Genomic DNA, 17,329 nt, shown 5'->3' on the forward strand with positions numbered 1-17,329 from the left:
ACTGGACACATCCCATGCAATTTCAACTAGAGGAAGAGTGCTTTTGAAGCCTCTTTACCCCTCGTACCGTCTGGTGCCATGTTGCAAATAGGTGGAAGCAGCAGGCTTGGGAGATGCCTATGGCTTAGAAACAGTAATGGTTAGCTTGCTTAGCTTGTGCTAACTGATCAAATCTGTCAAAAAAAAAAATCTTCATTTCAAATATTGATGCCAGAGGTCTCACATGGACCTGCAGTCACTAGACCTGTCACTCACAGACCTGCACCAGGGGACGGGCCTGCAGGCAACGGCAACAGATCTGGCTCCACGAGCAGCAGGTGGAGGAACGCAGGGTCTCAGCAGAATTCTGCCAGCACTATTTTCAGATCTCACAGCACAAGGTTTTTGTTGGGTAGTGGTCAGGTGGTAAGGGTAGAGGACCCAGCTGCTGCAAGCGGTAGATGCATCGTGTACCTTTACATGAAACCTGTCACAGACTACTGAGAATTTACCGCAATCATGAAAGACTGTCCCATTTTAAAGGAGTTTATGGGTAGTTTTCAGCTGCTACACCTGTTAGGTTTCAGGCCCAAAAGGCATGAGAAGAATAAGGGAGAGGGGAATGGGTACCAAAAGAGAAACAGAGCTGAAATTGTATGGAGCTATGAAAATGAAGATGAAAATTAATAGTTCATAAAAACGAAAAGAAAAGGTGACGAAATGTAACTGTATACATGCTTCTTTGTTGTGCTGCTGGCATCAGATTCTAGATGTTTATACTTCCAAAGACAATCACTGCAGTCAGTGAAGATGCTGAAAATCATTTATTTTTTACTTGCCAGTAAATTAAAGGTTTAGAGAAATTAATAAATAGTAGATATGTTCCAACCTTTCAGGAAATAGGACTTGTAGTTTGACAGATGGCTGTAAAACCCTGTGCTCTGAGCATTGTTGTCGGTTTCCCCCTTGAACCTCGTGTGCAGCACTAAAGCGCATTACTGGCAAGGGTTGTGAATGTCTTGTATTTTGCCTATTTTGTAAAAGGATGGTGTTTTGACATTTCAACTACTTTTTTCCCCCCAAAAAAAGCTGTAGAAAATATAAATAATCTCTCCGAGTGAGCATCTGCGAGCGACTCTGGTACCCCAGGCATTCGCAGGTATAGCAGCCGAAATGTCTGCTATGTTTCTGAGTCTGCCAGTCAAAGCGTGTTCAGAGGAAATGTCCTTGTTCTAACAGAGTCGAGAGGCGCCTCCGGTCTCGTACATGCATTTGGAGGTGGGGAAGGGGAACTGGGAGTTTTCCAGCAACATTCTAGGAGGCATATATATATAAAAAAAAAAAAGTTGCCAACGGTTTCTTTACATGCAAAGATGCTGCAAACGGTGTCCTTAAAGGAAATTAAGCTGATGCGGTGCTTCAAATTGTAAAGGCTTTAAAAAAATCGAATTAGGGTTGAATTAACACAAGAAGTGAAATTTAAGTGAGAATTTAAGTATTTCAAATATTGCTGCAGTTAGTTTGGTTCTTGAGGTTTTCCATGCAGTGTTGGGAGAGGGTCAGGGTAGGGCTGCAGTCATGCAGTGACATGCATCAGACTGGCGTAGCCCACACCCTCTGTCAGTGGTCAGCCACTGTTTGTGTGAGCAAGCCAGTCTTTTAAGCTCTCCCTCTTTTATTTTAATCTTCAAGTCTGTATGCATTTCCCTGTTTTCTGTCTTTGTCATTCTCTTTCTCTTTTTTTTTCAAGCTCTGGAAGCAGGCAGTGCTCAGAAAAATAGACTACCGACCAGCCCCTCCATTCTCCTTACTCCTGCGCTTTTTCTCTATCATTTTCAGCCTCTTCTCTTCCCGCAGCCGGGCCTCCTCCTCCTCCTGGTCCTGCCGGCACTTGTGGAAGTTCTCCACCACCACGCCAACAAACATGTTGAGGACGAAGAAGCTGACGATGAGCAGGAAGGAGATGAAGTAGAGGAGCATCCAGGGGTTGTGGTTCCTCACGGGCTGCGGAGAGAACAGGAGAGTAGGGAAGAGCTGCTTCTCCACTGGCTTTTTGGCAGTGTGTGTTCATTGCAGGATAATGATAATAATAATAATCTGCTAAACACTAAGTACCCCATGAATAAGCATCTTGGAGTTCAACCTTGAGCAGCATTAGCTTGAATGAATGGCTTCCTGTGTGACTTTTATCAGTTTATCAGAAAGCTCCACTCATGATTCATCTTTAAGTAATCTAACAAGTTATACTCTGTCCAGCCAACTGATTCTTTAAGACTATTATCTATGTTTTTCTCTCTTGTGATTAAGTTAGCACACACCTGGCAGAAACTCAACGTTTTAAATTAAATCTATTCAGTGAGGGGGTACTTAGTATTGTCCTCACGATTTTCCATTTCTTTCTGCCTGCATTTCATGCCTTCAACAGCGACATCTGTTGCCCTATTGAAGAAACCTAGAAGCTTGCATTTCCTATTGGGGGAATGCATTTATTTGGAATCAATTATCATTACCCATGAAGCTTATGTGCAATAAAATCCTAACTTAATCATTTTCTTGCCCTCATTCTTTTGCAACAAATAAAAAATTACAAAATGTTATTTCTGAGTGTAACAAATACATGAGGCTACTTCTGATTCTGAAATTTACTATCCGTAAACGTTTTTTCTGATAAAAACGTATATTTCACTGAGATCAACTTCCCATGAGAGAGGAAGGTTAAAAACAAGTGGAACACAAGTGTTTGACCCTGATCGTAATCTCTCCAAACACAGTTTCATGTTCCTTCCTTCATTACCTGCTGATCCACTCCTACCGCATCCAGCCCATCATACATGATGTTGACCCAGCCATCTTTACACGATAGTACAAATAAAGACATCAGAGCCTGGACAGGAAATGTAGAGACGGACATTCGTTATATTGGCACTGCAAATCGCCTCTGAGACTTTCATTAACTGATTCACTGAACTCAAAAACACAACTGCCTCAAAAGTTGAGCGGTTTTATTTTTTTAGGTAGAAACTATCAGCACAAGTGTAAAAAAAAATAGCTCAGAGAATTATTTCTGTACTTGTTCATCTTATCTCAGCTTGAATCTGTTAATCCATACCTGAATCAAGTTGTCAAAATTGTATTTTCTTCTTATCCAGCGGTAGTTGGCCTGCAGACAGTCTGACTTGTTTGTGATGTTTCTTGTGTCAAGACCCTCGCAGTGGTAGAACTTGCCTTTGAACAGCTACAGAGAGCAAAGATGATAAGAGAAAGAGGTCTTCAGGGCAGCTTGGCTGTCATGTTTGTTTCAATGGGACTTGTGGGTTTTTAACAATTCCACAAGGAATACAAGGATGTTTCAAAGCGTTCATTCTTATCAGAGGATTTTTTTGATTGGTGAGCAAATAAATTGCTTGGGGATCAAGTTGTTTCTTTTCACTCTCAACCTCAAAGTCATTTTTTCAAAACATTCACTCTTAAGTAACAAAAGCCCATTGATTGGATGTACAAGACACTTCTCCAAAGTCACAATCACATATGCAGCTGCTCATATTCATGAGCATTTAAGCAACGGGAGAGCAAAACACTTTGATCTGAATCTTAAGAGTGAAAAAAAGCTTAATAATTAGTGCTGCATCTGCATTGAATGTCTAGCTAATTTACATAACTGTGTGAAAATAATTACCTGGACCCCTAAGATGCCAAAGACGATGAAGAAAGCGCAGCAGATCAAGACGATATTCCCAATGGGTCGAAGAGAGGTGATGAGAGTCTCCACAACCAGTTTTAATCCCGGGGCTCGACTGATCACCCTGAAACCCAAAACACAACCGTAAAACCTCACATTCACTCCCCACAGAGTGAGAACCAGCCTCTACCAACACGCCAGTACACCATGTACCTCAGTGGGCGAAGTGTGCGAAGGAGGCGAAGGACTCTGAGAATTCCCAGGATCCTGTTTCCGCCAGTATAGGCCAGAGAGACGAGGATGTCGACCAGAGACACAAACACCAACAATCCGTCCAGAATGTTCCAGCTGGACTGGAGGTAGGTCTGCTTGCCGAAGCAGAAACCAAGAGCTACAACCTGGGGAAACCAATTTGGAGTGACAGAATAATAAAAACACCACTTATTATGTATGTTTGAGCTCCAGCTGGGAAGGTATTGACCCAATGATTGAAGGAAAGGTGAAACAGAAAGCGGTGATGTGTACCTTAATGGTCATCTCCGCTAAGAAGATCGCAGTGAAAACATAGTTGGATACACTCAAAAACATCCGCTCCTAAAGGGGGAAAAAAATGATATTAAACTTTAATATATGTAAACAGGAAAAATGAAAGTCAATCCTCACTCAGAAGACATTTTGTTCTGCTGGTGTTTTTGTTCAATCTTACATGTAATGAGTATGATTAGGCTGTTTATTCCCATTCTTCTAACTAACATGTTTCAAAGGGTTAACTAATTTATTGGGTAAAAGTAAAGGAATGGTGTTTGGTCATTAGATCTCTCGTGTGTGTGGGTTCCGTGACCCTGCAAAGGATAAAGCGGGTATAGATAATGGATGGATGGATGGATGGATGTGTGTGGGTCTCACCGTGCTCTGATGCTGAATATTAGGTCTCTCCAGAGCGATGGTGATGCAGTTGAGGAAGATGAAAACCAGAACCACATGGTCAAACAGTTTATGTGAGATCACACCTTGACACCAGATACGGAATCTAAACGAAAACAGAATCAACCATAAAATAACTGTGGCTTGATTAAGCTGACACTAAACAAAGGATGAAATCAGATGTGTGCATGCACGTATTAATGGGATGTAAATCTGTTTACATAGTCACACTCTCTTTTTGCAAAAAGAAGCAGTTTCTGTAGGTTTTATGGATAGACTACTGATTGGGATTGGGGTATTTTTGCATTAATAAATGTGGAAACTCTTTTGATGTCATGGAAACGAGTGTGTTTTGTATTTGCATCTCACGTGCTCTCTGGAGAAAACAAGTAAAGCGTCCAGTCTTCATGCTCTTTGCACCAGCGGGGCTTCAGATGTTGCACCTCTCGCTTAATCCAGTAGCAGAAAGGGCTCTGCAGGGGTGACAGGAAACATACTCATGTGGAAGGAAATTGAAGCAAAACTACTTTATGAAATTTTAATCATGAACCTACTATCACCTTCCTGGTGTTTTCATTATGACTGTCAGCACTTTTGTTGCCTACTGTGATGCTTTAAATCAGCAAACAATTAATACAATCCAGTAACAGCCCTCTGGACCCTCACAAATATTTATATCAACTGATTTACACCTTATTATCTGGAATGATTGATCGTTTTCTCAAGATAAAATGGCTGGTATCGAGAAATTACTTGAAATCCAAAACAAAAAAAATAAATTAAATAAATAAGAAATCAAAACAAATTTGGAAATTTTAACCAAAAATGTTTAGTGGTTTTGGCTGGAATATCACAAACTGTCAGTTAAAAATCTTTAAGTCAATCTTTAAGTTAAATCTTTAATCAAGCATGGGGTTGGATGGGACATCTTACGGTTGTTTTGCAGCCAAATGACTAGCAGTCACAGAATGGACCATGAACTTCTCTGCTTACCAAAGTTAACTTACCGGCAACTAAGGCACCCTAAATTGAGTCACGCAACAACTGTACAAGGAAATTATATTAAAGGAGAGCTATGCATAAACGCACGCCTGCAAATATCAATGACAATAAGTCATTTCATAAAAAAGAGTAGTCCAATACTCAATTTAAATAGTTTCCACGGTGTTGTTGCCATTAGCCATTCCAAATTGAAATCTATATGGGAACAAATAACACACACATATATACTATACAGACATAAAGGGGCTCTGACTGGTGGACCTCCAACAACTTCAGTGCTGAGAAACTCATTAGAGTTTGCCATAAAACAAACAGAAGAACGCTTAGGTCTACAGCTTCTATACTTCAAGGATTCTAATTAAAAAACAGACTCACAGATTCATCTATGGCACAATGCCACTGATCTGGGTACGGATGCTACTGGCTTTGCCCTGTGTGTGTGTGTGTGTGTGTGTGTGTGTGTGTGTGTGTGTGTGTGTGTGTTTGTGTGCGTGCGTGCATGCGTGTGTGTGCGTGTGCGCGCAGATGAAAAGAACCCGCTGTTCAGATGTTCTGAGAAGAAAAGTGTGGTATCTCTGAGAGAACATCATGTAGAGATCTCTCTTAACGCACTGCACACAAACACACTGAAATGCATGTCCTTCCGCGTGAAAGGACATGCAGGACACTTGTTAATCCAAACTCTGTCTGTAATAAGCCTCTCGTATTCAGTGTGCCGAGGCAGAGGGAGCCTCTGTTTCTGAGGACTTCATGGCTTTATGAACTCAATTTGGAGTTCATAAAACCATTAACTGTCACAACAGAGGTCACTTGAAACCTACAAAAAGCAAGAGTTTTCACACACACACTCACAAACACGGCTATAACTGCACTGATTGTATGTACACAAGTTGTTTTGTACCCACTGAGAAAACAATAACTGTCCCTGCCAATCAATTGAAGCATGACAATTAGAGTCCCTGCAGTTTTGGAAAGTGAGCACAAAACACACAGCCTGTATTATCTCTAGTAACAGAGAGACAATGGGCATAGAAGACAATCCAGAGTTGGATAAGTGCAGAGAGGTGGAAGACACAGAAATTAAATCTTTTAACATGGTCAAAGGCAGCAGATTAAAAGGATTCATAATTTACAAAAGAATGTAAACACATGGATGATCAAATATGTAGATAAATTAAAAAGAGAATTAAAGCTGCAAGCAGCGATGAACGGGCCCTCGCACTCACGGCCACCGCCCCCATAAGCATATCAGAAATGACACCACCCACGACTCTCTATGTCAAACCATTCAAAAGTTATAGCAGAAAAAAGGAACAACCAATCAGAAGAAGGGGCGGGGCTAATTAAGGCCAACAAAGATTAAGGACTCATTACAGAGTCCCATGACACCACCCACGACTTCCTATGTTAAACCATTATAAAGTTATAGCAGAAAATCGAGACAACCAATCAGAAGAAGGGGCGGGGCTAATTAAGGCCAACGAAGCTTAAGGACTCATTACAGAGTCCCATGACACCACCCACGACTTCCTATGTCAAACCATTCAAAAGTTATGGCAGATAAAAGTATTCTAGGGGGCGCTGTTGAGCCGTTAGGCCACGCCCATTAATGCAAACCATGAAATATCAAATTTATCGCCAAGTCTGTCTTGCATGCAAAATTTGGTGACTTTTGGAGAACTATCAAATATGGACCAATCAGATTTCAAAATGGCCGACTTCCTGTTCGGTTTCGGCCATGGCTCCAAGAGACTTTTCTTTAAGTTGCGACATGATACAGGTGTGTACCGATTTTCATGCATGTACGTCAAACCGTATTGTGGGGCTTGAGGCACAAAATTTTCCGGGGGGCGCTGTTGAGCCATTTTGCCACGCCCATTAATACAAACCATGAAATATCAAATTTATCGCCAGGCCTGCCTTGCATGCAAAATTTGGTGCCTTTTGGGGAACTATCAATAATGGACCAATCAGATGCAGGGGGGCCGCGCCTTTTGGCGTCTAGCGTCGCCACGGTAACACTTTTGAAAGAGAAAAGTAATGCGCGTAGTCGCAGGATGGAGACGCACATTTTGATGTATAACACATCTGGGTTCACGATACGGTTCGGGCCGTATTAATTCTCGAAGGAATGGCATATATTGCTCCAAAATTACGCGATTAATTCAGAATGTTCAAAATGGCTGACTTCCTGTTCGGTTTCGGCCATGGCGCCAAGAGACTTTTCTTTAAGTTGCGACATGATACAGGTGTGTACCGATTTTCGTTCATGTACGTCAAACCGTATTGTGGGGCTTGAGGCGCAAAGTTTTTTCTATCTGAACCAATCAGATGAAGGGTGGGCGCACTTTTTGGCGTCTAGCGTCGCCACGGTAACGCTTTTGAAAGAGAAAAGTAATGCGCGTAGTCGCAGGATGGAGACGCATATTTTGATGTATAACACACCTGGATGCACGTTACGGTTCGGGCCGTATTAACTGCCGAAGGAAGGCATAAATTTCGCCAAAATGACGCGATTAATTCAAAATGGCCGACTTCCTGTTCGGTTTCTCGACATGACGCCCAGAGACTTTTCTTTAAGTTGTGTACTGATACAGGTGTGTACCGATTTTCGTGCATGTACGACAAACCGCATTGTGGGGCTTGAGGCACAAAGTTTTCTAGGGGGCGCTGTTGAGCCATTTTACCACGCCCATTAATGCAAACCATTAAATATCAAATTTTTCGCCAGACCTGGCTTGCATGCAAAATTTGGTGACTTTTTGGGCACGTTTAGGGGGGCAAAAAGGCCTTCCTTTTGTCAGAACAATAAGAAGAAGAAGAAGAAGAAGAAGAAGAAGAAGAAGAATTCCTGCAATTACAATAGGGCCTTCGCACTGCAAGTGCTCGGGCCCTAATTAAAAGGTGATGAAATACACCAGTACAGTACCATGATGAGGACCTTTAAAGACTGTCTTTTCATCCCTGTGAAGTTCCTAAATGTAATTTTGAAAACTGTGACTCATGGTAACTTACATCATCATCTAGGTCATCCTCAGAGGAGAAGTCAATTTTGGGGTCGGAGTTTACATTGGGATCGTATGTCACAGTCCTCCCATTGCAGTCACCGTACTCTCCTATTATGGAGGGGCCGAGAGTGGACGCCTGCAGCAGCTCCAAGGACCCTGGCTTTGCTCTCATGTTCGCCCCAGCCTCCTCCTTCTCGTCCTGGCCGTTGTCCTCCTCCGCACCTTCCCCAGACAACAGGCTCTCCCTCTCCCCGCTGGTGTCTCGCCTTTTGAGGCTCGGTGCTCTCCCCAGGCTGTTCCAGCTGGAGCGGCGGCTCCCCCAGGAGCTGCCCGAACCCCGGGGGGTGAGAGGGGAGCGTCGGCCTGGGCTTGAGAGGCTCTGAAGAGTCAGAAAACAGGGTTCAGCATAAAAAGTAAACCTGTGAAACGTTTCCATTGTGTAGTTAATCAAATAATTACTGATCTAAGTTGTTCATTAGAATCTAAAAATCCCTGTGCTGCGATATTTATTGACCAACCATAATCCTTTGACCCTGTGGATAGTTTCATTTTATTCCAAAGACTAGATTGAATTGAAATTTCTGGTTAGTCACTGTTATGCTTTTCAAATGATCTCGCCAACAGGATGCAGCAAGTGAGATCTCCACCTTTCTAAGCCTCTCCATATGGCCTCAGATATCCCACAGGGTTCAAGTGGCCCAACACAATTTGCTTTATTAATAAATGACCTTCCAAAATCTGTCAGTATAGCTCTTATCCACATATATGCAGATGACATTACCCTGTACATGTTTGGTCTTTATCTCCCAATAGGTTGCCAAGTGTCACAGTTGTGCTTTTTATGAAATACACAAGACCTTTACAAACCTAAACCTGTACTTAAATGGCAGTAAAACTCCACTGATACCACATCTTCAGATGGAACCTTCATTGAACTAGTTACAGTTTACAAAAAACGTAGGAATATGGCTCCTTTATGCACCTGACTTTCTCATAATACGTCAATGAATTAAAATCGAGACTTGGTCTTCCGCACAGAAGTCATTCCTTATATACAACTGCTGCCAAAATGTCATTTAAGGGTTTAAATTACCATCCTTTCCTGATTGATTATGGAAATACAATCTACATTCATGCATGCAAGGGAAGTCTCAAAAGGTTAACACAATCTACAAATCTGCAATATGATTTGTCACAAATGCTCTATTCAAAACTCAAAACGCTTTACTTCTGGGTCAGATAGTCCTCCCTACATAATGTCATAATATTCATTAGTTGACTCTAATCTACAATGCTCTTCTAGGACACTCTCATCTGTATTTAAGCCAACTTCTACATCCAGCAACTGCAGCCAAGTACAACACATGGGCTTCACAATTTGTCATGCTACAAATCTCCCAAAGTTTTGCTTTGGACAACTGTTCTTTTTATTTGCAGCATCAACTGACTGAAACGTATTACAAAGGGCATACAGTACAAAGAGGACTTTATTTCTGTTGCTGCTTTTAAAGGCCATCTAAAGGCAATTTTTAATTATAAGAGGGATCACATTCCTCAGCCTCCCAGGCCAAGTCTGTTCAGGAGTACTGGAGAGGTCTGCTGGACAGTCGAACATCAGATGTAAGATGAACAGTGTGTTTGTCCTGGCCTTTGGACCAGTGGACCTGCTCTCTACTGTTAGTCGGGTCCTGGAGAGTTTGCCCAAGCAGTCTATATGTGCTTTATGGACCTGAAGAAGCCATTCAGCCATGTCCCTCAAACTATTGGGGTGCCAGAATCCTTTACACACTCTAGGCTGTGCGGCCCCTGTACATCTGATATCAGAGCTTGGTCTGAATTGTTGGCAGTAAGTCAAACGTGAATCAAGTGAGGGTATGACTCTGCCAGGGTTGCACTTTGCTCAGGTTCTGTTCATTACTTTTATGGACAGAATTTCTAGGTGCAGCCGAGGGGTGGAGGGCGTCTGGTTTAGTGGTCTCAGAATCTGGTCTTTGCTTTTTGCAGATGATGTGAAGGAGAGTTCTAGTATCATCTGGTGAGGATGCCTCTTGGACTCCCTGATTAGATCTTCAGGGTGCGTTCCACTGGAATGTGACCCCAGAGAAGACCCCAGGCCACAGCCAGAATGTGCTATAGGGACTGTCTCTCAGCTGGCCTGGGAACGCCTTGGAATGCAACACGATGAGCTGGACGAAGTGGCCGGGGAGAGGGAAGTTTAGCCTTCCCTGAGTAGATGGATGGATGAGTGTATTATTGTTTGTATTTTGTTGCTTCATGTTTTCTCCCATACCCTTCAAGAGTTTTTCTTTTTAATTTAATTATTTTTTTTTGTGTTTTTCTATTTATTTAAAATAAATTAGAGGATTACCTGGGAATCTTTTACAAAAATATTCAGTCCTATTAGGTAATCATTACCCTGTGGCTTCAATCGTCGTCAACAAACAACTTGACATCTCTCAGTCAAAGTCGGTAATACTTCTGGTGACTGTCTTTGAATCTGATTTACCTTACCTCCAGACAAAAGAGTGTCTGGGACTCATTACTTTGTTCTCTACAATATCTCTGATATCGGAAAAGGTAAACTGTGACATCTCATCACAGCTTACATTTTCCGCTGTATATTTTAGGGTGAATAGGTTTTTCTCTTTCCCCTGATGTGTTTGTTGGCTCTTTCTATTTCCAGGTTTTATTAAGGGCATCCAAAATAAATCACTGTCCTCTGATCTCACAGCGCACTTGAAAAGATTATGCCACTACTTCAGAAACATCTGCGCTTACTTGGCACCTTTACAGTCCTCAGATCTCCTCTGTAGTAAAGGTTTCAGATGCTCCATCAAGTTCGTGCTATTCCTGCCTAACCTTAGTTCAGACCTCCGTTTTACTGGATATTAGTCTCTGTTCAGGTATCTATATCAGGAGATAAAAATCTAATTGGGATCTTTTTCTCTGACGATAAGAAGTCATGAGGGCTCACGGTTGGGAAACAAATGGCTGAGACTTCAAGACTGCTGAAAGTAAAAGGGGCAATCTTTTTTACCCCACTTTATTTCTCAACACGCCAACATTTGTTTGTGAGTGGACTGTTTTATAATTGTTGTAACTTACAAGAGAAGGCTGGTCATAGGCTGAGGGATCCATGGATGTGGAGCTCCCACGGCGAGACTCCACATGACCAAATCCTGCCTCAGAAAAACCCAGTCCGGCCTCGCTGTATTGAGGTATCCCTTCTCTGGACAAGAGTTCTTCCTCCAAGACGGACTCAGGTCCGAGAGAGCCTTTAGGGGTGGGCATAGGTGTGGCTGCTGTGCGCATGATTATGGGAGGAGCCATAGTGCCACGAGGGTCAATGTGACCGTTAGCTGTCATCATTAGAGAGTACATCTTCAGCTCTGAGGAGAAGATATACATTTGTTGTTGTATCATCCTTTAAACCTCTAGTTAATCTTAACCAAAGTTTAAATCAGTTGTAAGAACTGGACCCTTTACAAAAACAGAGTGGTCATTTGACCTACCAGTGTCTCTGAGCTGTTCCACCTTTTCATCCTCCTCAAAGTTGTCTGATTTCTTTTCATCATCTGACTCTGATCGATTAGCATCGCCCTACAAAACATGCACACAGCCATAAAAATGAGCTCATTTTTTACATTTATTACCATTTTCCTTCTCCACAGAGCTGCAAATATTAACAGTTTTAAAAGTTAAAATATCGCCACAATAATTGCAAATTAATAGAAATAAACTGGAAATGTACCAAATAGTTTAGCATAGATTACAAAGAATTTCAAGGCATTTAAAAAAAATGTATATTTGAGAAAAATCTTGATTAAAAAGTCTGTCTTGAAGACATAAATTCACCGTAGTTAAAATGAAGTGAAATGTTAAATAGCACAATCTAAAGGTAAATGAAGGGTTTATACATCTATTTCATTATATCGCTTTAAGCTACATTTCTGAATCTGACCATGTGAACACAACTGGACCCTCTGTTTCATTCAGAAACACGGACATGGCTGCTCTCACCTCAGCCTGGAAGCCTTCAACCAAGATGGCAACTAATAAGTTGAAGAGCACATAGTTGCCAAACGTCATGAGAGCAACAAAGTAGAGAGCTGCCCATGGCGAGGTTGAAGCCATGCCGTTGTACAACACCACGTTCCAGTCCTCCTGGGTGAGAATCTGGAGATCGGATAAGAAAATATCAGAGGATAAGAGACAACGGAGGAATGTGAGCTTTATGTATGATTAAAGGCACACAGAGGTAGTTACAAGGAGGAAATGCTGAAGATGATGACGAAAGGAACATAAATATGTTATAGCACAGTAATAAGCTGGATTTGTTCCGGAGTATATGTGTAAACATTTGTATTTTGATAAATGTGAGTGATAAAAGCATTTAAAACTACACACGGTGTTAATTTGCATGGGAGCTGACTCCATCTCTGTCCACTCAGTCAACATAATGAACAAAAGACAGATCATTGTGAAATTCTTGTGAATTACTGTATCAAGCATAAGTGCAAATGTCTGCATGCACTCGGGCCACATGTCTGCAAAGTCGAGTAAACGTATGCATGGAGTGCAACTTCTTTGACAAAATGCTTCTTCAGCACCAACGAGAGTCCACTGAACTCCTGCTGACGGATCCAGCACAGAAAAAACCCCATCAAAACAAACAAAATAATAAAAACAACAATCTGGAGAAATTGAAAAATATCTCCACAGGGAGGAGGAGCAAAAAATAAAAGCAATAGTGAAAGAGAGGTGCTGCGCCCAATTAGGCCCAAATTAGCATTTGGGGATGGGCATGGTTGCACAAACACACGCATGCACTTAGGACTTTCTTGCATGTGGACACTGCTGTGCAAAGGTCAGGCTCATTCAACTCTCCAGCTTCTTACACCCTGAAACGGTCAGCCAGATCTGACATTTTAAAGAGAAACCAGTCACATGTCAGCTTGTCTGATTTTTTGTTTTAATCCCCAGATCAGGGATGCCTACAAAGATGTGATAGATTACGGTGTATAAAGCTGGTATGCATGAACCAGGAACTTCAGTCTAATTAACATCGAGCCCAGCTTTACTGCAGTCAATGGGACTTTATCTGCTGACAAGATGATTGCTCAAGACATGATTCAGAGGGAGTTTTTCTTTATTTTATTATATCGTTTATCCTGGCTTACGTGAATAGTCATCGATTCTGAACATTACAGAGGGTGGAGGGGGGCTTCCTAGAGGACATTTATTTCAGCAGGGTCCCTGTTATCTCAGCAGGACTGTCCCTTTCAGCTTTTCAGCTGGGCAGGAGGCAGAAGGTTATTTATAGAAGGCCTTTGTCTTTCCCTGAAGACACCTGTAGATTTGATCATTTTCTTTAACCGATATGTCACCTCAGAAGCTGGAGATCTGATCTAGTCCCAGAAATCTGATCACTCCCCAATTACTATACATCGTCATGCACAATAGTTAGAAGCCCCTCCTTAAATCTTCTGTTCTAGTCGACATTTTGGTCTCCTCTGTCCATAAAACATTACTTTACAAGTCTAGTGGTTTGTTGAGATGGAGTTTTGTGAACTGGATTCATATTATTTTCAGACAGAAAAGCCTTTCTATTTGTCCAGTCTTCTTTTAATGGTGCCGTCATGGATCACTAGGGTCTGAGATTTTGCCTTTGGGGTTTTTACATTTCTCTGAGCATTACACCTCACCTTTGGTTAGTTAATCTTTATTTTGGTCAATTATAAGCATGAAAATCAATAAGCAAGATAATAAACATTTACAGGTTTTTCTTTGGTCAACATGGTGATTATTTTGACCGAAAAGGTACGGGCTTGAAGCATGAAGCTTATCTTGCTCACCTTTTCACACAGAATATGCAAAAAGAACAAATGACCTAGGGTAAATTTGCTTGGTCATAAACTCCCGGGTAGATCTGAACCGTCTTGAATGCTTCTCGCTGTAGAAGTCTGAGCTACAAATTGATAGGAAATGGGTTTTAACACATTTTCCAGATAAATAAGCAACAAAAAATAGCAACAACTGTTTCTCGAATGTCATTGTTTATGTCTTTCCCCCTTGTGTTAATTATTGCGTTAATACACATCTCAATCTTCCAAGTCAGCAAAACTGCCCTAATTTCTAGTTTTTTAGAGGAATGCACACTTGTTGATGATCAATTCATGCATAGCTGATGATTAGCTGCCCCTTGCTGTAACTTACCCTCGTCAAGCAGTCATGTTGTACTTAGCATTGCGCAGATTACCTTTTTTTTTCTTTCTCTGTGTACAAGGACCAGCTCTATATCAGGAAGTCATAAACTAACCTGGAATACAGTGACAATGGCCCAGAGCAGACTATCAAAGTTCTTGCGGTCAGGGATGGTATCTCCGTTCTCCATCTGCAGACTGAATTTACATCCAAAAAGATGCATGCCCAGTATACTGCAGAGAAATAAGAAATGCATACATTATGATGATTGTAGGACAACTGTGTGACAATTATAATTGTCAAAATCCGACATATTCAGTGACAACGTCCGGAGAAGTTGCATGTTTTTTTTTTACTGCACCTGAAAGTGAAGATGAAAAGCATCAGCAGCATGCAGAAGGTGGCCACATTGTCCATGGTCTTCATCAGCACGACCAGCTGTCTCCTCAGGGCAGGTAGGAAGCGTACGAGCTTAAGCACCCGCAGCAAACGAAATGTGCGCAGGACCGACAAGCCACCATCCGACTGACCGATTATCTCCCACACACTGAGAATCACAAACAACACCGCTCATCTTGAAATACCACTGGGCATTGATGTCTGAAACAGAGTCAAACATACTTACAAATACAGAAAAATACATGATAAGGAAATGCCAGCGTGCAACAAGTAGCCGACATTTGATTTTTGAGAGAGACATCTGTCGTAAATATTTATTTTCGATAAAACAGAGAAAGAAAGTCCACAATGAAGTAAAAGCCTCACAACAAACTTCTGACAGAGTCGGGAATCTACTGAAGCATCAAGCAAAGAGCAATCCATCTTGACTGTGTCAGTCTTAGCTGTGGTAAGGATGGATGCTGAAGCAATGAACCTGACTCTCAAAGTCTGCTGACTGACAAGATGTGGAGGAAAAATGAGCGGGGCACGGATAAACATCGATGCTTGGCTCACATTCTGGCGATGACGTGCATTTTCTGATGGAAGAAAAATAAACAAACAGATAAATGTTACCTGATGATGACAATGATGCTGTCGAAGATGTTGTACGGGTTTCTGATGTATCCGAACAAGCCAAAAGCCAGAAGCATGAAGCCCATCTCCAGGACAAACATGCTGGTGAAAACAATGTTGCTGATCTCTAACACGTCAGTCAGCTCCTCGGGCTGGAGAGAAATAAACAGAAGGATAAAGACAAGAGGAGGAAAACAATTGATATCCAAAAAAAGAGAGAGGTAATATCAGACTCTCCCCAGACTGAGCTTTTTGGTGCTTGTGCCCTCAGCTGAGGCGCTATCAATCAGGTTCATAGCCGCAGTCAGGACCAATCAATCAAACAGAACCAACAGCACCAATAAATCACAGCTGATCTACTCTACTTACCTAAGATTATGCTCAGTGATCCAGAGAAGATTTAACTGAGCCCCTCTTGCCCTCCTATAAACTGTGAAGTCTGCTATTTCATGAAAAATGCAGCAATTTTGTGCTCAGCCTGATGCAGAATGGGGCCACATCTGCAAAGTGTTCTTTGTAAACTCTGTTTGAAGCTGAATCAGTGATTTCAATGTGCTGACTTCACTGTGAAGATGTAACACAGACTTTACCTACCAGTGATGGAGTCATTATTTTACCAGCATCAGACTCTTAAAGTCTACAAACTTCATATTTAAATGTCTTCCAGTGAAAAAGAAGCTTCAGCTTTCTGCAGCACAGACAGAAATTCATGTCAAACTCCTGCGCTCCATATACTGTAAATCATCCTAAAAATAGTCACACTTACACCACCCTTATATTATATCATCTTCTCTTTTCAATTTTTTTTAAATTTAATATTCCAATTTTCTTTTGGACGGTATGATTCTTTGGTAACAAGCTTTGTGCAATCTCACATTTACATGTAATGAATAATCATAATCCCCACATGACGGAATCCTTCTAAATCATACATTCTTAGACTCCATACAGCGCCCCGATGTGGGTAAAGCCCTAAAGCCTGAGATACCAAATTTCCATCTACTGTCACGCAAGGAAGACTCATTAAAACATATTGGATTTCTTTTCATATGGGGATCAACGGCAACGGTCCCAAAGCCACTTTTTGCATCCTGACCCATGTGTGTTGAAGCATGAAAGCAGAAGGATCATACTCAAAACTAACACTGAGATGATTAATTAAAGAAAGACACACAAAAAAACATCCACTGTTAGTCTAGAGAGCGCAGTTTGAACAAATCCTCCATAGAAACCACAGCTACAACCAGGTCTGACCAAAGACCCCCCCCCCCGAGCATTTCTTTCTGAAAATCTAGAGTAAAATAGCAGGTAAAGACCATACGCCTGGAACTGATTACTGATTAAGGAATATTATGCCTGATTGATCACATACTTGTCTGGCTGAGCTGAGTTGAATCAAAACAGGGCTGGAAAATTCTGGGAAAGTTTAACCAATTGGAATATAATGTGAAAGTTGTTTGAAATACATTGGGATTTTTTGTTAACATTTCAAATGATTGCAAATTCAGCTACATTTCTG

The 17,329-nt window shown here is 41.6% G+C and overlaps 1 protein-coding gene across 1 annotated transcript in view; it reads right to left on the minus strand.

Moving 5' to 3' along the window:
- cacna1ha (calcium channel, voltage-dependent, T type, alpha 1H subunit a) overlaps positions 1 to 17,329 on the minus strand; it is a 71,040-nt gene that overhangs the window by 24,517 nt on the left and 29,194 nt on the right. Inside the window, exons 11-25 of the mRNA XM_061712219.1 lie at positions 15,811 to 15,962; positions 15,158 to 15,343; positions 14,912 to 15,029; positions 12,613 to 12,768; positions 12,105 to 12,192; positions 11,698 to 11,981; positions 8,600 to 8,971; positions 4,952 to 5,055; positions 4,565 to 4,688; positions 4,184 to 4,252; positions 3,872 to 4,056; positions 3,656 to 3,782; positions 3,089 to 3,214; positions 2,774 to 2,863; positions 1,770 to 1,983 (exon numbers count right to left, since the gene is read on the minus strand). Of these exons, the coding sequence (XP_061568203.1) occupies positions 1,770 to 1,983; positions 2,774 to 2,863; positions 3,089 to 3,214; positions 3,656 to 3,782; positions 3,872 to 4,056; positions 4,184 to 4,252; positions 4,565 to 4,688; positions 4,952 to 5,055; positions 8,600 to 8,971; positions 11,698 to 11,981; positions 12,105 to 12,192; positions 12,613 to 12,768; positions 14,912 to 15,029; positions 15,158 to 15,343; positions 15,811 to 15,962 (2,395 nt within the window). The remainder of the gene's footprint in view (positions 1 to 1,769; positions 1,984 to 2,773; positions 2,864 to 3,088; positions 3,215 to 3,655; positions 3,783 to 3,871; positions 4,057 to 4,183; positions 4,253 to 4,564; positions 4,689 to 4,951; positions 5,056 to 8,599; positions 8,972 to 11,697; positions 11,982 to 12,104; positions 12,193 to 12,612; positions 12,769 to 14,911; positions 15,030 to 15,157; positions 15,344 to 15,810; positions 15,963 to 17,329) is intronic.

This window comes from Cololabis saira, chromosome 21 (genome assembly GCF_033807715.1).
Source record: "Cololabis saira isolate AMF1-May2022 chromosome 21, fColSai1.1, whole genome shotgun sequence".
Taxonomy (NCBI): domain Eukaryota; kingdom Metazoa; phylum Chordata; class Actinopteri; order Beloniformes; family Belonidae; genus Cololabis; species Cololabis saira.